This window comes from Watersipora subatra, chromosome 1 (assembly GCF_963576615.1).
Source record: "Watersipora subatra chromosome 1, tzWatSuba1.1, whole genome shotgun sequence".
NCBI lineage: Eukaryota > Metazoa > Bryozoa > Gymnolaemata > Cheilostomatida > Watersiporidae > Watersipora > Watersipora subatra.
This window is the reverse complement of record NC_088708.1, coordinates 47,540,701-47,565,977: the sequence shown is the minus strand read 5'-3', so window position 1 is coordinate 47,565,977 and position 25,277 is coordinate 47,540,701. Positions and strand designations below refer to the sequence as shown.

The 25,277-nt window shown below is 34.9% G+C and overlaps 2 protein-coding genes across 2 annotated transcripts in view; one reads left to right on the top strand and one right to left on the bottom strand.

Moving 5' to 3' along the window:
• The first annotated feature begins 4,297 nt into the window (after positions 1-4,297).
• On the top strand, positions 4,298-17,073 carry LOC137385569 (uncharacterized). Its single transcript, XM_068072054.1, has 7 exons — positions 4,298-4,467; positions 4,889-4,941; positions 7,045-7,197; positions 12,678-12,792; positions 13,840-13,946; positions 15,562-15,627; positions 16,826-17,073. The coding sequence occupies exons 1-7, from the start codon at positions 4,413-4,415 to the stop codon at positions 16,913-16,915; spliced, it is 639 nt and encodes a 212-aa protein (XP_067928155.1). The 5' UTR covers positions 4,298-4,412; the 3' UTR covers positions 16,916-17,073.
• LOC137385570 (ras-related protein Rab-35-like) overlaps positions 17,022-25,277 on the bottom strand; it is a 27,525-nt gene continuing 19,269 nt past the window's right edge. The window contains exons 5-6 of the mRNA XM_068072055.1: positions 20,297-20,421; positions 17,022-17,598 (exon numbers count right to left, since the gene is read on the bottom strand). Of these exons, the coding sequence (XP_067928156.1) occupies positions 17,470-17,598; positions 20,297-20,421 (254 nt within the window). The 3' untranslated portion in view covers positions 17,022-17,469. The remainder of the gene's footprint in view (positions 17,599-20,296; positions 20,422-25,277) is intronic.

The window sequence follows — 25,277 nt, the reverse complement described above, 5'->3', positions numbered from 1 at the left end:
GCTACTACATTAATTGTCACGTGTCTCTTCTAGCAAGTTACTACCATAACTCATGTGCCAAAAGTTGATACTAATTCTTCCTAATGATCAGCTATCTCTCGGTTAATATATCTCTTAGCTAGTAGATGATACTTAATCGTCAACTCTGGACGACAATAAGACTCATTGAGTTACTGTACAAAATCTACCAAAATTCTGCTGCCACTTATGCAAGGTGCCTACCTTATAAGAAGGATGAAAAATTTGACCATTTATAAGGTTGAATGCTTATAAAATCAACTTACTATTTGTTACTGCATGTCAACTACCTAAATGCTAAACACAGACAAGCCTGAAGTGAACCGCGCCTAAAAACTGCCACAGAAAGCTTTTCACCAATTTTTAAATTTTATTTCTGATTCCTAGATTAGCATACATAAAAAACAAATTTTTGAACATTTTTTTAAAGTTTTACTTACTAGTTTAAAGTACACCTCTGGGACTCCCCTCTTTTAGTCAATTTAAAAAAGTTTTTTAACTAATTTAAGCATTTAATTGTGAGATTTCATTTTGAGCCACTAACATTACTCAAAAAACAAAACAATAGTTTTTGTTAATAGTCAATTAATAATGAGCAGTAAGTACAATATTGTTCTTCAACACTATTAATGTGATGGCTAAAGCTGTTGCAATAAGGCCAGAGTTCTTAGTGGTATTGTTAAATTTCTATTCACACATCAGTTTTGAGAGATATCAGTCTTGGTCTTGTTTATAAGTTTAGTTTGGACAGAACTAGTTCAGAGACACATTAAATAAACGATTATGAACATATCAGCCAGCTGTTAGCTCCAAGTAATACTTTTGAATTTCATCCGGAATTGCAGACATATTTGCTGCACTTGAAGACTGATTGCGTATTACAGCTGATTTTTCTTTAGTCAACTCAGGAAAGTATTGTTGGAACTCTTGTTTTAAAGTGGTCAGGTCTGTGACAATCTCTTCCTGTAATGCCATTCTAGCACCTTCTGATTCAGGTTAAGAATGTCACAAAGATTCTTAGATATAGAAATACTTTTTTTAATTTCTAATTTCTTTTTCAGTCAGCGCAAGAATATGTCATGCCAACTCTTGTTTTTGAGTGATAAGTTTTCTGATAGTCTCTTCTTGTAATGCACTTCTAGCTCCTTCTGATTTAGATGCAAGCACTTCACAGAATTTGTCAAATTTATAAATACTTCAACTTTGTTCTTTTCTGTTCTAGTTTTTTAGTTTGTAGGTGAATGTTTGTAGCTGATCTCTAGTAAAAGTAATGTGTGTTTCTTTCCCTATATTTTTAGATTGAGCTTGTTCAGATGAACTCTGTTAAATTTCAAACCTAAATTCCTAATCAAATTTTTAAAACTAAATCAAATTTTTTACTAAAAAAAGCTGCTGTATAAACAAGGCACTTCTAACCACAGCACATTTGATATATAGTACATTTTTTTCAACAGCATTGTACTGCTGAAATTGGCAGCGTTAGACAAGTAAGAAGCAAAACATCATTTCAGAATATTTAACAAATACTTTTTTTCAGAATGGATGCACAATTGATCAGATTATAGTACAATAGTCACTTGCAGCTTGTGTAGAATCTAATATGTAGAATATATCATATAAAATATATTACAGAGAAACTGAAAAGTATATCACACAGAATATATCACTTAGAATATATCATGTAGAACATATCATGTAAAATATATCACATTGAATATATCATACAGAATATGTCGCGTAGAATATATTTAATAAAACATAGCATCTAGAATACGCTATGTACAATACGTTTTGTAGAATATATCATGTAAAGTAATAAATGTTCTCAAACATTCATTTTATTTTCCTGTGAATCAATGTGTGAACTCAGTTGCATTTAGACAATAGGCATTGTCAGGAGAGGAGGTCTCTTTATTTCTAGCTTCCTTTTTTATAGACAGTCGTTGTTTTATAGACCATTTGTGATCTGTCTTTGGCAACCTTAAGGTAGTTTAACTTTTACATCATGCTTTATTGTTAAAGCTCATTATCTCTTAGCTATTAGTCTTAGATACAGAGGATTGCTCTTACATGGATGGAATTTGTATTGGGTTAAAATCTCTCGCAATTAAACAAAATCAATCGATTTATATATATATATATACATATGGTGTATATATAGAATATACCATAAAACCTCTTATTGAACGCTGTGGCACTCTATTTTTCAACCCTTCTTTTATAGTGGCGGTCAATTGGAAGTGGTGTTCCAATAGAGCGGTGTTGTATTTTTTAAATGTATTTTTCAGAATTTTGGGAAGATAAATTTTGCTCTTTTACAAGTGAAGCGAATGTTGCCTATATTTTGCCCTCTTCTTCCGGTGGAGTGTTTTTAAACTTTTTTGATGCAATAAAAATCTGCTAACTCACCAACTTGTCAAAGGTCTCTTAATAAATATGCATTGGGAATCGAGAAATATCTCTGCCACTTGATATCTATTACTTGCAATTAACCTGCGATGATATTATAATCTGTGTCCAGCTTTGCAATTTGTTTGAGCTTTCAATTTTTATTTCATTCTAAATTTGAAATCACATTTTTATTTTATATCTGTATTTAACGATGTTGCATAGCAGCCCATTGCACTTATTGATATGTTTGCTACAGTTTGCAGCCAAAACTAGCTTTTTATGTGTAATAGAGGAGGCGCTACAAGCGTCGATCAATTGTATGATCAGATTACCGCAATGATGCTATCAAATAGAATGCTATAAATCTGTAAATTTATAAGTTATATAATGCTAATCTATCAAATCCTACAAATATATATTCGTTAGCAAGTGACATAAACGAACCATACTGATAATATGTGAAGAAACCTAAACTAATGTTTTTAAAACAAAAATATTTGCATCGATCACACGGATAGCTGCAGTCTGATTGTTCTGGTGGTCCAATATCTTCCACAATGTCTTCTGACTTCAACGTTTTTTTTGCACTGCTGCACTAGTTTATATTAGCGTCCAAAAGTATTTTTGGCAAAGCTTTTAGTATCAAGACCGCGTTAAACAAGGAACTACTATTATCCTGAGACAGTTATTAATTATTTCTATGGTGTTGCTTTCAAAGTTTTAATAAAAAAAGCGAAAAGCGTTGGACATCAAGAAAATTAATTGTTGTTGATGTAAACAATTCATTATTAATACAATTTCATGGACCCTTTTCTACTGATCCCTTGATATTATTAGTTTGTAAAGATCAAAGATTGTTGTAGTGGCGATCCAACTGAGGTGGCGTTCAATTAGAGGTTTTACAGTATATATGTAAAATATATACAGAATATATATAATATATATATAATATATAGAATATATAGAATATATATTCTGTAATCTATATTTTGTATATGTATGTGCCATTTACATCACGGGTATCGCATGGTAGTTCTGTATCCAGTATTTAACCTTTCATTCCATTGCGCCTGGCTCTTTTCTTTTAAAAACAGTTGGTATATATACAGTGCCCATATGCTATGTTTGTACTGCAAGTATGTTATGTGTAAGCTGTATAAATGCTGTATAAATGCCATATATGCTATGCTATATAAGTAATACTTGTGTGCTGCAATTATGTTTGACGCGCACCACTATTTGGCAACATGTTATGTATAAGCTCTTAGCATGCTATTATTGTAATGAACATTAACCAACTCATACCGAACCAGAATGACATGGACTAAATCAGACCGGACCAGACCGGACCAGCTCGTTTTAGTCCATGCATAAGGAGGCGGGAATTACAATAGTACTAGTCTATATTATGAATCAGTGCGACTAAATAAATGAGAGAGAAAGAGCTTATTTGCGCTTTCTTGTATGCTTATGTTCTTACATTGCACAAAAGAAGCGGATATATTTTCTGAGCTAGAACCATACTGTGTTGTTTCTTAACAACACAGTATGTTATAAGGTCAAAAACATAATTTTCATTTCGGCATGGAGTAAGAGAGGCGCGGCCGAATCTTTTACAGCATTATGCTGAATTTATTCTACATTTGACTAGGTTAAGCTCAAATATAAGTTGTACGCTTGCTACACTTGTGCTACAAACTTGGTACATGTCTACATACATGCTATGAGTATACTGCGCTACAGTTATGCTACATGTATACTATGCTACAGATATACTACGTATATACGACGCTAAAGTTATGCTACGTGTATACTATGGATAGGTTCCTAGTCCAAACTACAGCATTGCATCACTTCCTTATCAGCGCATGATAGTGTGTCATACCCCTTGTTTGACTGCCAGTTGATAGAGAAGCCAGTAAACTGTAAATCACCAGTTACTTAGCAGATCATTTAGCTATCTAGTTGTTGTCTCTAGGAGATTACTAAAAGCCCCTAACAAGATGCATTCAGGAATGCTCATTTTCCTCATGGCGCTGCTCACTGTTTCTGCCTCAGGTAAGCTAACTGGACTCACCGCTATGACCCCTGTAAGGTTTTATTAGCTTGGAGAGAAAAAACAGTCTTTAAAAGCATATTTTATGTTGGAAAGCAAAGTGTTTCTTGCCAAGGTTTTCACAGGAAGGTGAAGCTTTTTAATATTTTCCAAAGTCACATCGGAAGCTTTACTTCTGCCTATGAAGTTTCAAGCTGTAAGCTTTCCATGCTGTTCCCTGATTGAATAACCTTATCTCATAATAGCAGGGAATGCCATTGAAGCTGTCGCAACGCAAGACAGCTGCTGATGAAATCACCAACACTGTTGCACTCTCTAGAACCCCTGCATTAACCTCTAACTATTGAAGACAAGTGTATAAATTTGAGGTTTAGAAGCCGTACAGGCAGTGATTGCTGTAACACTGTGCTTCATTTATTCCAGCGAGATCCCTGGATGTTCAGGAGAGTTTGCCTCCCTCTATGAGTAACGAAAAGGTAAAGTAATAAAGCATACATATATAGATATATATACTTTTATTGGGCAGTTTGGAATCACTTGAATACAAAAAATGTTTTAGATGTATGTAGTGCCACCAAAACAAACCATTAAATAAAAAATATATTGCCATGGGGTTTCATAAACGTAAAAAATAAATTTATACAATGATTATGTGAAACTACAATGTTCAGGTATACATCTTAACTCTTTTGACAAAAGGTTAAAAGATTTAGCAATACAATGAGTGAGTGCATCTTTAGGAAAATACAAAATAAAATTAGTACGCTATGAATACCTGGTACTTGAGAATTGAAGTATATCAGTGATGTATGAGGTAGCTAAACTATTCGGTATTTTGATTCCTTATCTTTTCTACTGCTTTGAATCCCTGAGTAGTTTGTTAATTCTGAGAGCTTGTTAATGTTAGAACTAGTTAATTAATTCACTTTGTCATATTCATACATAATCATATGTAACAGATCAGTTTCCTGGCACTTTTCATAGTTAGCCAGTATTTGTCAATTACTACTTACCAGTACTAGCCAAGTTACTCCAGGCATGTTTATGACTCATATATGAGTAACTTCAATCACATGCTCTGTTATGCATGACAGGCTTTTGCAACTTCTGTTTAGCTTGGACTGCATTGCTAACATCTCAAGTGTTGAGGCTAGTCTCTAAATTGAGCATTTCAATGAGGACAGCTAGCTAATACTAATATTTAAATATCACAGTGCTTGATCAAAAATATAACTAAAATCAAAAAATCCTGAAGAGTGAGAACTAAACTAGTTGAATGAAACATTTATTAGCTTTCATCAAATTGTCTTGCATTAATGGCATGAGCTTACAGCATTAACACACAGGGTGTTATGAGTCGGTGTAGGAGGGGTAGGGAGGGAGGAAAGAGTCATGTGACCAGCTAAAGGTCCTTCTGATAAACAATTACGTTATGCTGACCAATCAATAGACATCTTGTTGTTTGATCACAACGCATCAAGTAAATTATTATCACTGGTTGGGCTGTTAGACACAATCTGACAGACAAATGGCCTAAAATTCATCGACAGTTCTATTTTATTGCTTTAGATGTTTAGAAAATGACATTTGGATTAGTTCTTCATGGTTCGATATTGGGCTTTCAATCCATTGTGATTGACCTATCTGCGTGTTGAGTGGCCAACCGAGTAGGCTCTTCTTGTAAAATTATAAAAAGGTGGATAGTTAAAAATTAAAAACTGCTGAGTGGATTACTGTAAACTATCTGTAGAAAGGTAATTTTGTGTTTTGTGTATAGCAATTGCTTATTGTTATGTATACAAATCACCTGACAGATAGTTGTATGTATAGAATCTAATATTACGATTTTGTAATAACAGCCTCCTGTCTTTGTCAAAGTATTTCTTTAAGGAGATTTGGTTGCTTCTAAAGATAAAGAATTCAGTCGAGGCCAATGAACAGTCGGCTAGTTAAAGAGACAGCTACACAAGCATTAATAAAGGTGTCAATTTGCCCCCAATGCTCTTTTACGACTTGCTTTTCGTTGGCTATGAATCATAGTAGAGAGTAGAGTACAACTTAAAAACTTGAAAAGGTTTCGGAGAATCATAAGCTTCCAATACAATATTCTGTGAAAAAAACTAATATCAGTCCTCATTTCGTTCACTTTATCACGATAGATTTAGAAATTTCATAAAATTTGTACATCATTTTTTTGTGATTACACCACTCATTAAAATAGTTTAAACTGTGAAGCTTACATAACTCTCAGCAGGTGATAGTAACATCCACTCAGGCTTCTTGTTATACTCCAGTTATGCTAACTTCTCACGACCATTGAAGATGTGTATCACTTATGTTTTTTTTGTCACAAATTCTTCCTTTGTTGTGAGTATTAGTGATATCTAAACAGCAAACAAAGTTTGCTAGTGTTAAGTTTTTCATATTACTATAATGCTGAGATCAGATATAAAATTTTGACTTTTTGCAGAAGTCGAGCCTGTGATTGACGATTGACCGCAAAAACCTGAGGTCCTAATGCTGTTCCTTTTCTCACTTGTTCTTTGGTGTCACAACCTTTAACTCTTTTTGTGTTATAGGATGAGCACGATGTGCCGTTGGAGTGTGTTCTCTGCCAAACTGAGATGCATGCTGCTCAAAAGTATCTCTTTCCACAGTTCAAGTCAAAGACCCAGATAGCCCTATATATTACAACATTCTGTGACTTGCTTAACCTGACAACAGGTGATAAGGTAGAGTAACCAAGGGGTCACCAAGAAGGGTTGCCAAACTTTACGGACCTTTTTGTCGTGCTGCAAACATTAAAAACATTGAAGGACATTTTGTTCATATTTTTTTAATTGGAAAATTTAGAATCACTGATATTTTAACTATGTAGCTTGCATGCAAATAAGCAATAGACTGTAACCCTTTTCATAAGCACATGGTCTATGCCTTTCGCAAAGAATTACTTTACAATTTCAACTGTTTTTGCGTAATATGTACGTACATACGTACGTACAGTGGAACCTTGGTTCTTGAACGCTTTGGTTCTTGATCAACTCGGTTTTCGAACAAAAAATTTGAGATTGGTTCATTTCGGATCTCAAACATAAACTTGGTTTTTGACCAAACCCGGAGCATACGCATTGAAATTAAATGTTCGGAACAGCTCCGGAAACAGCATGAAAACATTCGACGTCGTTATGAGCAACTTTCAGAAGGTTCTCAACAAAGGGAGAAGCAAGTTATGCTTCATAAGTTCTTTACAAAAAGGAAGGAACCATCTGGGACGACGTCTCCTCTACCGAAGAGATTTGCTGAGGAGACAACTCCTCCCGTCGAGTTACCCTAAATTGTTTTGGAGGAGTATCCTCCTTCAAAGATGTGAAGTAAACATGCCATTGCTGTTTATATTTTTTTTTTCACCCAATTTTTGATGTAACTGATCTTTTGCATTTTTAGCTGTTTCATTATCAATTTCTGCAATTTTTGGTACTGTATCTTAACCTTTAATGTTTTTGATGTTTTAAGAGCAAAACATACGAAGTGTTTACTTTTTGTTTTCTTTTTCCATTATGATAAATAAACTATCTTTTTTTAAAATTAATCACGATCTATATCTACCCATTTTTATTTATACTATGCAGTATACAGTAGGCCTACAGTTTATGGTGTAAAATGTTAGAAAAATACTTTACCGAAGTTGTTTTCTCGATTTGGAACAGATTAAAATTTACATACATTAATTTTAATGGCAAAAGTTGTTCCGGATCTCGAACAACTCAGTTTTTGAACAACCTTCTTGAATGGACTATGTTTGAGAACCGAGGTTCCACTGTAGGCCTGTATGAAATTTACATTGATATATATTTTATGTATAATAAGTCCATAGTCCTCATTAAATTTGAAACCAAATTAAATTTTTTCATGTTGAAATCCCACAACTGAGCAGTGGTTAAGAAAATTCCAAGCAAAGGTCATTGGAATGCAAAGTGCAATTCTAACACACTGTCCATTATCTTCACAACTATGAATGCCTCTAGTTAGCTGTTATAGTCATGCTAGCAGTAAAGAACACAAGTTAAGGCAAGTAGATTTAGTTAAAAGTAAATAGCCTACATATCCTATATGCCACATAGCAATGTGAATTAGAATCATTTGACCAGAGTGTCAGTACAAGCATCCATAGACACTATAGCATAAAACAATTTTCAAGTCATTAAAGTGTTATTACAGACAATTACAATCTAATCTTGACAGAAAAGAATCCCAAGCTTAAAAAGTTTTCAAGTTGGATAAGGTCTACTCTACCGACAGACAATGTTCATACATATAGTCAGAGGGAGCTGCATACAGAGCGTTTACACACGCTCTTTAAATAAATGGTTTTTTTATTCTTAACTCAAAGGGTGAAGCTTATAATGGTGCATTTTTATGTTTACTGAAACCCTAGTAGTCCGGTGTGCTCTGAGAGATTTTCATGTTTTCCGGTAATGCATAGATAAAAATTATCTACATAACCATTCATAAATGTGTGTAGTTGATTATGGTCAATTGGAGCAGGTGGTAGTGTGCCCGGTTGTTGACCCAAATGTCGTGAGCGCAAATTTTGTACGATGCAGTAGTTTTTCCAACCTCCAACTGTGGCTTGTGACAAATGGATGAACAGACACAGTTCTTGTTATAGTAAAAACATAAATACTGAACAGCTACTGAGTAACATCATTTGTATAAACTAAAATATTGTTATGGACTTGCAAGTGTAATCCATAAAAGTATTGTTATGGATTTGCAAGTGTAATCCATAGAAGTATTGTTATGGATTTGCAAGTGTAATCCATAGCAGTATTGTTATGGATTTGCAAGTGTAATCCATAGAAGTATTGTTATGGACTTGCAAGTGTAATCCATAAAAGTATTGTTATGGACTTGCAAGTGTAATCCATAAAAGTATTGTTATGGACTTGCAAGTGTAATCCGTAGAAGTATTGTTATGGATTTGCAAGTGTAATCCATAGCAGTATTGTTATGGATTTGCAAGTGTAATCCATAGAAGTATTGTTATGGACTTGCAAGTGTAATCCATAAAAGTATTGTTATGGACTTGCAAGTGTAATCCATAGAAGTATTGTTATGGACTTGCAAGTGTAATCCATAGCAGTATTGTTATGGATTTGCAAATGTAATCTATAGAAGTATTGTTATGGATTTGCAAGTGTAATCCATAGAAGTATTGTTATGGACTTGCAAGTGTAATCCATGGAAGTATTGTTATGGACTTGCAAGTGTAATCCATAGAAGTATTGTTATGGACTTGCAAGTGTAATCCATAAAAGTATTGTTATGGACTTGCAAGTGTAATCCATAAAAGTATTGTTATGGACTTGCAAGTGTAATCCGTAGAAGTATTGTTATGGATTTGCAAGTGTAATCCATAGCAGTATTGTTATGGATTTGCAAGTGTAATCCATAGAAGTATTGTTATGGACTTGCAAGTGTAATCCATAAAAGTATTGTTATGGACTTGCAAGTGTAATCCATAGAAGTATTGTTATGGATTTGCAAGTGTAATCCATAGCAGTATTGTTATGGATTTGCAAGTTTAATCTATAGAAGTATTGTTATGGATTTGCAAGTGTAATCCATAGAAGTATTGTTATGGACTTGCAAGTGTAATCCATGGAAGTATTGTTATGGACTTGCAAGTGTAATCCATAGAAGTATTGTTATGGATTTGCAAGTGTAATCCATAGAAGTATTGTTATGGATTTGCAAGTGTAATCTATAGAAGTATTGTTATGGATTTGCAAGTGTAATCCATAGAAGTATTGTTATGGATTTGCAAGTGTAATCCATAGCAGTATTGTTATGGATTTGAGAGTGTAATCCATAGAAGTATTGTTATGGACTTGCAAGTGTAATCCATAGAAGTATTGTTATGGACTTGCAAGTGTAATCCATAGATGTATTGTTATTGATTTGCAAGTGTAATCCATAGCAGTATTGTTATGGATTTGCAAGTGTAATCCATAGAAGTATTGTTATGGACTTGCAAGTGTAATCCATAGAAGTATTGTTATGGACTTGCAAGTGTAATCCATAGAAGTATTGTTATGGATTTGCAAGTGTAATCCATAGAAGTATTGTTATGGATTTGCAAGTGTAATCCATAGCAGTATTGTTATGGACTTGCAAGTGTAATCCATAGAAGTATTGTTATGGCTTTGCAAGTGTAATCCATAGAAGTATTGTTATGGACTTGCAAGTGTAATCCATAGAAGTATTGTCATGGATTTGCAAGTGTAATCCATAGCAGTATTGTTATGGATTTGCAAGTGTAATCCATAGAAGTATTGTTATGGATTTGCAAGTGTAATCCATAAAAGTATTGTTATGGACTTGCAAGTGTAATCCATAGCAGTATTGTTATGGATTTGCAAGTGTAATCCATAGAAGTATTGTTATGGACATGCAAGTGTAATCCATAGAAGTATTGTTATGGACATGCAAGTGTAATCCATAGAAGTATTGTTATGGACATGCAAGTGTAATCCATAGAATTATTGTTATAGACATGCAAGTGTAATCCATAGATGTATTGTTATGGACTTGCAAGTGTAATCCATAGAAGTATTGTTATAGACTTGCAAGTGTAATCCATAGAAGTATTGTTATGGACATGCAAGTGTAATCCATAGAAGTATTGTTATGGACATGCAAGTGTAATCCATAGAAGTATTGCTATGGATTTGCAAGTGTAATCCATAGAAGTATTGTTATGGACTTGCAAGTGTAATCCATAGAAGTATTGTTATGGACATGCAAGTGTAATCCATAGAAGTATTGTTATGGATTTGCAAGTGTAATCCATAGAAGTATTGTTATGGACTTGCAAGTGTAATCCATAGAAGTATTGTTATGGACTTGCAAGTGTAATCCATAGAAGTATTGTTATGGACTTGCAAGTGTAATCCATAGATGTATTGTTATGGATTTGCAAGTGTAATCCATAGATGTATTGTTATGGACTTGCAAGTGTAATCCATAGAAGTATTGTTATGGACTTGCAAGTGTAATCCATAGCAGTATTGTTATGGATTTGCAAGTGTAATCCATAGCAGTATTGTTATGGATTTGCAAGTGTAATCCATAGCAGTATTGTTATGGACTTGCAAGTGTAATCCATTGATGTATTGTTATGGATTTGCAAGTGTAATCCATAGATGTATTGTTATGGACTTGCAAGTGTAATCCATAGAAGTATTGTTATGGACTTGCAAGTGTAATCCATAGATGTATTGTTATGGATTTGCAAGTGTAATCCATAGCAGTATTGTTGTGGATTTGCAAGTGTCATCCATAGCAGTATTGTTATGGGCTTGCAAGTGTAATCCATAGATGTATTGTTATGGATTTGCAAGTGTAATCCATAGATGTATTGTTATGGACTTGCAAGTGTAATCCATAGAAGTATTGTTATGGACTTGCAAGTGTAATCCATAGATGTATTGTTATGGATTTGCAAGTGTAATCCATAGCAGTATTGTTATGGATTTGCAAGTGTAATCCATAGAAGTATTGTTATGGATTTGCAAGTGTAATCCATAGCAGTAAAGTAAAAGTATTAAGATTAAAAGATTAAAAAAGTAAAGGCCATAATAATGTTTGTATAAGTTTTAAGTATGTTGTGCTTTTCAAAAAAAAGAACTCAGTCCACATTGTTTAAAAAAATTTTAGAATTATGTATTCTAGTTAAGATTTAAAAAAAGAAATATTCTTATATCAAAATACTTGCTTCACTTTTAGATTTTATAAGTGAATATCAACAATGTCAAAGAAACTGTACACCTAAAATTTGTAATTTCATATCTTTCTTGCATTGCAAATTTGTGTTTTTGCATTTATGACACTATATGGCAGTACTTTTATATTTTTTGTAACTTTCATTGACGCCATATGTAGAACGTTTTTTTGTATTACAAACTGACCAATAAAAGCATGTATAATGTAGCTAACCTCTTCCCAGTACAACTTCATATTGGTACATTGTGATACATTTGCATATGATTTGCAATGTTATGTTAAAAGAGATTGTTTTAGCGATTTATCGGAAAATTAATTGCCATCAGTTACTAAGGGTCTGTTTCACATTTCCTTAGAGTTTTTAACTAGAGTACACTTTCTCTAAAAGACAAACCATGAGTTACATATGGTATTTGCATTGTTTTAGTGTATCAGTATGGGAGAGAAAATCGGTGATGAGCTGTGGAACTTGAAAGACGCTACTCCCAAAAAAATCTGTCAAGAGCTGGGTGCCTGCCCGGCATCACAAGGCTTCATTTATAGTTAGTAAACTATATAGACTAGTGCAACAGAATTGAAGCTCAAAACATATCTGTGGTCTTCAATCTACATGTAGTATCTATATAAGAACAATATGTGTAAACGACACTTGAAATATTTTTTATGACATGTACTTGGAAGATATTTATATTGGTATCTCATTGTGAGTAATAACAACAAAGTTTTAGGGACTAGTAATATTTGTTGAACACAAAGCAACTGCAAAATAGTCTTTCAAAATTTTCTAATTTTAGTATTGCTCTACAATAATGTATTTAGTTTAATTTGCATAAAGGTTGTTTTTGGTGCTGAAGAATATGTATGTAGAGACCAACGAAATGTGCAAAGTTTAAATTATCTTTGGAAAGACTCGACTAAAGATGACCTAACTGACAGGGTTTGCTATAAAGGTAGCTTTTTAGTTCAAACATGCGTGCTAGCAGGTGGTAAAGCAAGTAATATTCATATCTGTGTAAGAATTGTTCCTAGAGTAGTCCTATTCCTCGATCTGTAAGCTAACTTTGAGTAAAATATTATTAACCCTCTGAGTCTCTGGTGCTTACAATGCCTCTTGACACTAACATTTTAGAGGAATAGTATAGCGTAAAGTTATGGGTGTGATTCTCCCAAGGCCAGCACCCTGATGGTAATTTTATGGGATGCTTGATTTAGTCATTTATAATGATGTTTCTTTGTATGTGGAATGCTGACAAAACGTCGTTGTATGTTCACAGTTGTTTTTAAACTGTCCGCAACTACACACAGTTTGCTAAACCCATGCTTTCATGATTTCTTTGTGTCGGTGAAATATTATTTGTTAAAAAGGATTAATGCTAGGTAAGAACGGTATATCACAGATTACAAGGTTTATTCATACTGCTATATGTTGCATATCTTTTGTTGTTCTAATTTTATTAATTTGCTTTAAATTATTTTTCAAAAATCATTGCGGTTAGTTTGCTGTGACTTGCAGTAAAAGGGTTTGTTAGACACAAATATACCTTCCCCAGGCTTGATGCACGCAACTATAGGGCAGTTTATTGTTGCAGGAATGGACTTGTTGACTGCTATCGGCCTTGGTAAGAACAGCTCAATAGAATGTACACTCTGTAGAGATCTTGTTGACGGTATTAAAGATCTAGCTTTGAGTGAAGAGGTAAGGGTGACCAAGCTTCAAAATGATGAACTAGGTTTCGCTATAGAAAACATACCATCTTCACCTGATCCAGTTTGAGCTCCCCGCTGACAAAAGTACCTGCGCTGGTGAAGGAGATGTTTGCAGATCTAGATGTGTTTGCTATTTGCCAATTCAGTGATTAAACTCTAATTTAAGGAATACAACAAATCAGTAGTAAGGTCAATTAGCAGATCGTAAGTATTGTTAGAAAAAGGCACAAATAGATAAACATTGACTTTTGTTGTTGGCTAATCCACAGATAATACATTTCAGGCAAATGTACCGGTGAAAAACAAGCTTCTCTTTGTGGTAAACCTATGCTCTCAAACAAGCTTATAGTGACAACAGGAAAATGTTATGATAGTACAAAAACTGGCGGCCTATAGGAATCCTATATAGGAACATCCTATTGGAATAGTTTCAACATTTATTTCACTGCATTAAGCCAGTATATGGGCTACTGGTAATACAGCCTACTAACTACTTATATTTCTACTAGTTGTACAGGCTACTGACTACTTATGTCTCTACTAATTGTGCGGCCTACTGACTACTTATGTCTCTACTAGTTGTACAACCTAACTACTTATGTCTCTACTAGTTGTACAACCTAACTACTTATGTCTCTACTAGTTGTACAACTTTCTAAATTATTTTGTTTTCTTACTGTCCAATCTACCCCATAAAATGCCTCGCGCACCCGTTAGTTGCCTCGCTTGCTACCTGCTTCTGCGCCCTCTAGTTGTTTAGTTCACAAACTCTCATCCACTTTCTAGGCGTTCATCAGCAGCTTCAATAAGTAGTAGAACACTGTTGAATTCTCTCCAGTGATACCTTTTACTTTGCAATGTGTTTTATTAATTTTACTATCTTGTATTCTCTTTAGCTCTATGATCTTTTTTTCTAACCGGAACAAAATCATTCATTACTTAATTTCGCAAAACACTCTCCAACTTATTGCCAGTGAATAGCATGACTAAAAATGGCTATTTTAGGTGATGGTAGGTATCCTTTTTCATACTAATCTTTACCATAATAGGAGCTGCATCTTTCTGAAGCCAGCTAAGAGTATTACGAAAAAAATTACACCACACAGGAATTGAACCCAGATATTCAGTCTCTCAGCAATTCCTACTACCATATGCACCACTTGACCGCCCCGCTGCACTGCAGTACAGTTGTGCGCATAGTTATTACATATGATGATCTCTCACAGAGCACAAGACTGCCACCGTTCTAGTAAACTTATTTCCTGCTTTTCTTTCCATTCTGTTAAACCCGTAGAAGGGAGCTTGTAGAAAGGTTTTTGTGGGCATGTGTGAAACTACGTGTAAATCAATTTTACAGGTTGACCCAAATAGCCTAAAGGCTGCCAGCAACTGGTTAGACAATGAATAACATGTTGCTTTTTTCTCTTGTAAGGGTTTATTGCCTTTTACAAAGTCAACCAAGTTTATTGGTCGCTTTTGTTAAGCTGAAGCATTGACTTGTTGGTTGTGACATCATAAACAGTTTTAGAGAGAAGAAACAAATGGAATCTCAAGTGAAGCAACGCAGAAAAGTAAATAAATAAATTTAGATATTGATTTTGCAGCCATGGATAGCAAAGGAGATTGATAGTTTATTCTGTGACGGCCTGCCCAAGGAGACTGCAGATACGGTAATCTATCTTTTATTTACTACATTTCCATTTCGGCTTTCAGCTTTTATATTTACTATATGAAGCAGGTATAGCTTCCACTTTCAAGACAACTGTCTTGCTGAACCTGCAAAACTATGTCTACATATTTTGTGATTAACTGCACATGACAGCTTATCAAAATTCATATACTAGTGAAACTATAAATAGGAAGGATTTAGTACAGCAGTGACTGCACGATGTTTTGTGTTAGATTTTATGTAGCCAATACACAATACACAGGTGTTTCAATAGCAAGTATTCATACAAGATAGGCACAACCTTTTTTCTAAATCTTAAGCCAGGTCAAGGGCATAGTAATATAGGTAGTGCATTTTGATTTTTGAATACGGTAAAATTTAAACTTGTGACAGAACTTCACCATTCACTTTACATACCATTTTTTATATTTCTTTTTTTTTGATGCAAAGAACATGCGACAGATTCATAGCCAAGTTTGATAGAGATAAACGTATACATGAGTTGCACACATCATTTCTCTTCAGAAAAATTTTAGGGAATGGTTTTATTTTGAATTTTGATTGTTTGAGGAATAGCAAGGCTTAGAGCATGCTTTGACCATACGTAATCGTACCAACCTTTTTACTATAGCAAAGCTTGGAGCATGCTTTGACCATACATAATCTTACCAACCTTTTTACTATAGCAAGGCTTGGAGCATGCTTTGACCATACATAATCTTACCAACCTTTTTACTATAGCAAGGCTTGGAGCATGCTTTGACCATACGTAATCGTACCAACCTTTTTACTATAGCAAAGCTTGGAGCATGCTTTGACCATACATAATCTTACCAACCTTTTTACTATAGCAAGGCTTGGAGCATGCTTTGACCATACGTAATCTTACCAACCTTTTTACTATAGTAAGGCTTGGAGCATGCTTTGACCATATGTAATCTTACCAACCTTTTTACTATAGCAAGGCTTAGCGCATGCTTTGACAATGCGTAATCGTACCAACCTTTTTACTATTTCAAGTGTTCAAATCAAAGCCGTATAATAATAGCATTTTGCTATTTGTCTCTAAAAAGTATTAGCATTTTCTACTATTTCATTTATTTGAAGTGGCCAATTTAAACTCAAAGAATTTCAGTAGACTTGAGCTAACTTCCATAGCAACTGTATTGCTTGACTGTCAAACACTTTTCATGTTTTAGTGCAAGAAAGCGATTGATCAAGACCTACCAGCTATCTTAGAAAAGTACATTGTGCCTCTACAGATATGTGGCTATGCTAAGATGTGCTAACATGTGTTAAGATGCGCTAACATGTGATTGAACACATGTATGTTTTTTTATTATCCCAGTTGAGTTGAGCTACTGGAAAATGTACTGTACAAATTTACAGAACAAATATGATTATGCATTTCTTTTTATTTGGCATATAAATAATACTTTATTCAATACATCAACCCAGTTCTATGGTAAAATTTGTTGCAAGGTAATAATTGTGTTGAGTGCTGCATATTTTGTGCTAAAATAGTAAATAAAAATTAAGAAAAAATAGCAAGTCTGAACAAGGCCCTTGAATGCAGAGCATGTATGTTCACCATTGAGCCAAAGAAATGTAAGTTATAAAAGAAACACTCGCATGTCTCCGAAAGATCTTAGACAATACTCATAGTGAAAAATGATTATCTACATGGTCAATACGCTTGTAGAGCATGAGCACAAAAACATGCATTCCCTTGCCTACCATATCATATCTGAAGACTTTGCACATGTTTTGGCTGACTATATGACTAGACAGCAACTAGTCCATCATATAGGTCTTATGTAATATTCTTGTTCTACTGTATCCACTAGCAGCAGCCCTTTTTGCCTTTTTTAGAGGACTTGTCCAATTTAATTCCCCCGGCTGCCGTGTCTTTCAAGAGAACTTGTCTATTCTTTTTGTCCTTGAGTACCAGTCGTGAAATGGCCACAAACATCTGAAATGTAGAACGGATATGAGTTTGACATCAAATATTACTGCATGAGCACTGACACTATGTGTATTTACAAGTAGCTAAACCAACAAAAGTGTTCAATATACAACTTATATCAAGTTATATAGAGTTAACACAACGAATTTAAACTAAAATATGTATTGCAAGTTGTTTTTGCATTAGAATTCAACGCTCTCAAAAAAATGATGACACAAGAAACGTATTGCAGTATGGATTCAATTCAATTTGGCAGCATAATTTACATATATGACCTTTAAAAATGTATCTTTGTTTATGATGGATTGAAAAACAAAAATCAATTAAAAGTGACACGGTGACCTTAGAGCAAGCTTCCCAATTAGGGTGGTCGACAGGTCACCACCCCTAAAGGGCTGTTGTTCCCGGAGGGTGCAAGAATTAATCGTGAAGATGAAGACACCGTATTTTTTGTCACGGCAACTCACCTATGTGAATCCAGATTTTTATCTCTTCTATATATCAAAAATAAATATCATAAGGCCATCAATCCTGACAATGATCTGCATATTTCATCCCCACAAGGAACCAAGTTCATCAGATAATAGAATAGAGGGGACAGAGAAAAGTCAAAGATCATAAGTGAGTTGGTTTTTTTTCAAATGTTGCTGCTGCGTGAAAACATTAGACTCCTAAAAAGACTTTCCAGTGACATATTGTTTTCATACACTCCGAATACATCTTTGTCATTATGTTTTGAGCTTTATTGTTTCATCAAACAAAAGGGGGTGTGAGATATCCTCCGTCAATCATAATAGATCCGGTCATGAAGACGAACAGGGAAGAGCCGCCTTACAGTAAACGCTATGTGATTAACTAGTCAGGATTATGCGCCATCTTCTTTAAAAATAGAGTTGAAACTACTAAAACTAAGTTGCAGTAGATGTTATTTAATGCATACTATGGCAGCACGTATGACTATGGCAGCATGTATGACTATGGCAGCACGTATGACTATGGCAGCATGTATGACTGAATGGTGATACCAAGGTTATTACATGACCTGAGAAATAGTGTCACATGAAACAGCCAGAAAGTATGAAAACAGTCACAACGATCTGACTATCTACTTGCAGTGGAACGTTAAAAGCATCAAATAAAAGTACAGCTACACCTTCATTTTAGAATCTGACAGACACTAACGGTTGAAGTATAACAGTTGCTGATTGAGATTGTGTCAGCCATGGCGTGATGCAGCTTACTGCAAACAAGGAAGGATGGCTCACATCCAGAAGTAATCAAAAACACATGGATGTCAAAGTTCATGACAGAAAGCATAGATGTAACAGTTCAAAACAAAAGAAATGCCTAAGCGTAGCGCTTTACTTTGTAACATCAATGCTCAGGTGCGATAGAGCCTGACACTGTGATACAGGTAGATACAGGTGTGATAGCCCTGGACAAGAAACTGCTACTGTAATAGTTCATGACATAAAGCAGAAGGCAATTAATTAAAAAAGGAAATGGCTGTAATGGTTATTGACAACCAGTACACGGTTTAATAGTTCATAACAGCAAGACGCTTGTTTGTGAAAAATTCATGACAGCTTGGAACAAAATGTCAGAGATGTGATGGTTAATACAATAAGAATAAAGGTGCTGTAGTTCTTCATAGACACACCAGTCAATAGAAATCCTGTTGGCAGAAGGCAACAGCGTGATGTGACAGAGAGATATAGGTGTGTAGACTCATGACACAGAGGCAGATATGAAAGTTGATAATAAAAGAAGGCTTATGACAGTAAGTCGAAGGTGTGACAGTTCATGACAGAGAGATACAGGTGTGTAGACTCATGACACAGAGGCAGATATGAAAGTTGATGATAAAAGAAGGCTTATGACAGTAAGTCAAAGGTGTGACAGTTCATGACAGAGAGATACAGGTGTGTAGACTCATGACACAGAGGCAGATATGAAAGTTGATGATAAAAGAAGGCTTATGACAGTAAGTCAAAGGTGCGACAGTTCATGACAGAGAGATACAGGTGTGTAGACTCATGACACAGAGGCAGATATAAAAATTGGTGATAAAAGAAGGCTTATGACAGTAAGTCAAAGGTGTGATTGTTTTTGATAGGAAAATAGATGCAGGCTGCTAGAAGTGATGCATTCCAAAAGCCTATATAAGAATGACAGTTTAATGACACGATGTAACAGGTGCTGGAGACCAAAACATCTCGAATATAACATACTATCACTGTTTCAATGATGAGGTTAAACAGCAAGTTTGGGTCATTCGCAGGATAAAAATGGCAACAATTCGCAAGACAAGTGAGTTTTGTTACTTGTAAATTTTTATTGAATGTTTCATGCTGGCGTAAGATGGGAACAGCACTTGCTAATAATACGCTAGAAAATGCTGTGCAAGCTATTCCATTTCAAACATTTTCCACATTTCAGTCATTCCTACATCAACTTGATTAGTTCCGAATTCGCGGTTATAACCTCTGCCATAGAATTCCTTCTCTTTTTTAATAGAGCATCCTCATTAATCCTGAATCATTAATCATGAAATGCTTATCAAATGGTAACTCGACATGCGCACAATTCTAAAATTTGCATCATCTGCGCAATGGAAACATGGTGTATGACAAGATGGCGGAATCGATGAACTGGTAACCTCACCTGATTTTAAACAATTACATATAATAGCCCTTTCGCTTACCTCCTCTACATTTTTGTTCTCCTTTGCACTTGTTTCGAAAAATGGAATATTGATTTGTTGAGAAAATTTCTGAGCATCACTAGTTGGTACTATTTTCTTCTCTGGATCATCATCTTTATTTCCGACTAAAATGAGACAAGACACTTGAATATTGCGATAGTTACAACAAACCAGTGCTTAAAAAATGCTCAATATTACAAAAACAACGAAGCAATAACAAATTAAATTTGGTGACTCGAAGAGAGAGCAAGATACCTTATGACGTGAACTACACTCAATAATATTATATATTGCATCATATGCTGGATACACCTGAAGACAAGAATATAGCCTGTGCACGCAAGCTAGGTCAAATATTCAATAGAGTGGCTGGCAGTTAGCTTACTACTATAACAAGGGTAGGCCCCTATTGGTTACATGATATAATCAACATACAATGATTTGAGACTGAATTTTTGAATGGCACAACCATTTTAACTGTTTAAAACAGTTTGGACAGTTAGATTCTAGACTGTCCTAAGCAGAGACACAATTCACTAGAAGGTCTCCGAAAGTAGTCACTGTAGTACGATCTTCAACAGAATACCCCAAAAGATGGCACAATCTTCCTCAAAATGGCCAACAAAATAGAGAAACTTGGCCTGAATGTCCCAAGTAGAGACAGAATCTTCACTAGCCTGTCTCAAAGGGCAGGACAGCTTGTACCTGAATGCTAAGATTGTACAACCTTCACCAGAATGCTGAAAAATGATGAAAGAATCTTCACCAAAATTTTCCAAGTAGTAGCAAAAGATTTACGAAAAAATCTTGGATAAGGCCAAAAAACCTCACCAACTTGCCAGAGCACAAGGCACAGCTTTCACCAGTATTCACTAGAAGACGACAGGACCTTCAACAGAATGCACCAAGAGTTACTGCAATACCAAGCAGAATTCTTGATGAAGTGCCAGAGCCTCCTTGAGAAAGTCCCAGAAAATAGCAAGATCTTTCCAAAAATAGTTGAGAAAATGGGAGATAGTAGACTTTATCAAAATACTTTAGAAGGGAGCACAACTCCTACTATGGCAAGCAATCAGTTTCATACATGGAAACAGCATCTCTACTCAGGCTTTCCCCATCACTATCAAACACAGAATCTAATTTAACTATGAACAACTATTTACAGTAAAATACATTAGGAATAAAATGATTTCCAGAGTCTAGAGGATTAAATGAACAAACTACATGTATCTCAAACAATATATTGTTATATACCTGGTATATATTTGTATTGGGCAGTTATTCATTTTTTTGTAAAAAAAAAATTTTTAAATAAATAACGTAAATAGTTTAGCCATAAAATTTCATTAAAGTTTAATTAATGAGTGCAATAAATTAACCAAAAAATAAATAGATAAATAAAAGAAGAGAATAAATAAAACAATGTTTCAAGCTCAAACAGTCTGGCTCGGTGTTAAAACTGAGCCTAGCAAAGGCTCCAGCGAATATGAAATCCAGCAAATATGAATGATGATAAAAGTGAAACTATCAAAATATTTGATGACAGTTGAAAGGATTTTTCAGCGCACAAACCACATTGCAAACTTGATTTATTGGAGCAGTGAAGTTGCAGCTTTGAACTCCTTGATAAAATCCTTATTAATAAATGACAAAACCTAACAACTCTCGGAATAAATGCTTAAAATGGTAACATTAATAATACACTAAACAATAAAATGTTGTGTAAAATAATATTTTCATAAAATGCTTACGAAAAAATAACTTCCTGTTTAATCGACAGATGCAGTGAAATGTTCAATATTGATTGGTAAAGAGAAAAATGCTTGGAACACGTCTGAACAATCATCCATGTGATAAAATTCATCATGTTCTAATTCATATTGTAATGGCTATAAATGAGGATTATTGAAAGGACAATTCTTCTTTTCAGTGGTAAACATAAGTGATTGGTTAACTAAGCTCAAACGCATCTAGTAATTACACTTCAATCATAAGCATTTGTTATAATTTAACGTTAAACATATTAAATACATAACTGTAATTTAGTGACAGTGAACACCTAATGGCCTGGTGGCAGTGGGCACCTATGGCCTAGTGGCAGTAGGCACCCGTGACCAAGTGACAGTGGACACCTATGGCCTAGTGGCAGTAGGCACCCATGACCAAGTGATAGTGGGCACCTGTGACATAGTGACAGTGGGCACATGTGACCTAGTGACAGTGTGCACCTGTGACTTATTGACACTGGACACCTGTGACTTAGTGACAGTGGGCGCCTATGGCTTAGTGATAGTCTGCACCTGTAACCTAATAATAGTGGGCACCTATTATAGCCTAGTGATCGTCGGCACCTATGACCTAGTGGCAGTGACTTATTGACAGTGGGCATGCGTGACCATGTGGCAGTAGGTGGATATTTAACAAATAGTTTAATCGTGATAATTATCAGCGTTTGAAGGCTGGAAACACACAAAGAAAAGATTTAAAAATGTTCTACATTTTATGTTAAACAACTGGAAATTTGAATCAAATATACTGATTAGAACATAGGATACTATCCTAGTTAATTATGTTCAACAACCATGTAAATGCTACACTCGGGTTCACACTGAACTCTGCTCGTATGGTGTACTAGCAGGAAATAGATGGAGACTTGTGTAGGGCATTAGTGGAAACATGCTATAGTCCAACACAAATGGGAATGTTCGACTTGGTCAAACCTTCCCACCTCACATGACCAATGTGAACACTGTCTGATGCTAGGAAAACATCAGCGTCTGCAAATGTTAGTAAAATTACAAACTACTGATATTTTAACGATTCCATTTATATTATATTTCACAGGCTAAAATTACTCAACTGATTAAACAAACAGTTTAAAATAAAATACTATTCATAAAGAAGTTTACCGGATAATTGAATGTTAAAAACAATGAAAAACTCTCTGGGCCATTACGGCTCATACTCCCTAATAGACCTGCCCTGTTGTTAGTGCGTATCAGTACTCAATACATCAATAGAGGTTTATTAGTAAACAATATAACTGATAAGTTGATTAAGAAAATAAGCTAATGTTATATCATGGTAGAATAGGCACTTCTGATAGCGGTATGGCTCATTTCTTCTGTTGTAACTGTTTTTAGTTTAAAATAAACCATATGCAATACTCTCTTTTGAACACCAGAGATGGTTAAATTCTCTGACATTTGCGACTAAAAACACCAAAAAACTGCAGATCATGCAACTAACATGAACGAAAAGCAATTATATGAATAACCAAGAATAATGTCATTTCATTATTAAGTTACTGAACAGGAAAATAGCACAGTCCAGAACAGGCATATGTTCTCTACTATAAGTGTGATTATGTTGCACTTATCTAAAATACTGTTAAAATTCATATTAAAATTAATTTCAGTCCGCTAGAATTAACATTCTGCAGTGTCGTCTAAATGTTTAGCCTGTATTTATGATAAAACAGCGAGCCGTAAAATAGAGATGTATTTATGGCAGCACCAAACTAGATTTTTGCCTGAGTAAGCTCACCCTTTGGCTTGAATTGTTTTTTACGTCAGCTAATATGCGAGTATACATGGTAATTCTGGAATTGAGTCGATGTGATGACCTTAACCGACACAGATTTTACGATAGACGTAGTTATAGGCGGAGTCTGGATTAGCGCTAAGACTGGGCAGTCTTAAAATAAAACCTGTATTCATGTAAGAGAACATAACTTCTCAACTACATAGATAATAACAGTTTTAATGCGGTTCAAATGGTGTTTAAGGCGAATGAGGCATGAACTAGATTTCACACCTATGAGTGTTCCACCTTTCAACACTTTGGCGCTCACACAAGGGTCTAGAAATAAATATTCCACGTAAGGATCACTCTCAAAAAGTACTGTATTTAGAGATGCTTTGAGGTCATGAATTCATCTAAGAACGCTAAAATACAGTCAAACCTCAGAAGCCAACTTCCTCTTTAGTTGATCAAATCAGACGGGCCAAAATTTTGAGTTTAACTGCTTCTAAAATCGACTAGAAATTCCTCTCAACTATGTGGCAATAAATTAGGTAGCTTGGTAATGAAAAATAACAGGCTTCACATTCTCATCGTTTGGGAATTTCCCATACAATTTAAATAGCATGTTTCCACGCTGAGTTTTGTCAGAGTAGAAACATCAGCGGAAGGAGGCTCTGCGCCAAGCAGTAACTTTCCTCTTCCTTCCTCTATACATTACTGTACCCCATCGCACGGCTCTCCCAAAGATATACAGTAATACTTCAACTTACGAGTGCTCCAACGTACGAGAAACTTGAGATACAAGCCAGCTTTTAAGCAAGTTTTAGCACTAACATACGAGCCATGTTTGAGATACGAGCACTTGAGTCAGTTGCCAAGTATGCCGGAGGTGTTTTATGAGAACAGCATCACTCTGTATTTTTCAACTGCTCAGGTTATACTGTTGTACCGTGTTTTTTGTGCACGATTTTCTGTGCAGAATTATGTGAATTTAACATACTGTGCGTAGACCGAAAGTTTGCCAGTAAAATGAAAGATAATACAAAGAAAAAGCAAATGATAACAATTGATATTAAACGGAAAAATAATGAAAAATATGCGAAATGTGTATGCGTGATTGAGCTAGCTCGGCAATATGACAGAAATACATTCATAATTATCAAACAGAAGGATTATATTCAGGGCATTTAGTTCGCAAAAGGACTAACCATAGTTTCTAAGCGGTGCAGCGATCTTCACGACCGCTGGTGGCATTGGACAAACAATTGGCCGGTGACAGCGTAACTGAAACGATGCTATGTGAAAAGGCCGGCGCTATCTATCCAAACTGTTTAATAGACATTCGGACAAGCTGGCTAGTGGTCGTGCATTAACCATTTGTGACGACACCTGTGTTCGTCCTAATCGCAACATGTTGCAAGGGCGACAAAGGCAAACGTCCTTAGATAGGTTTATC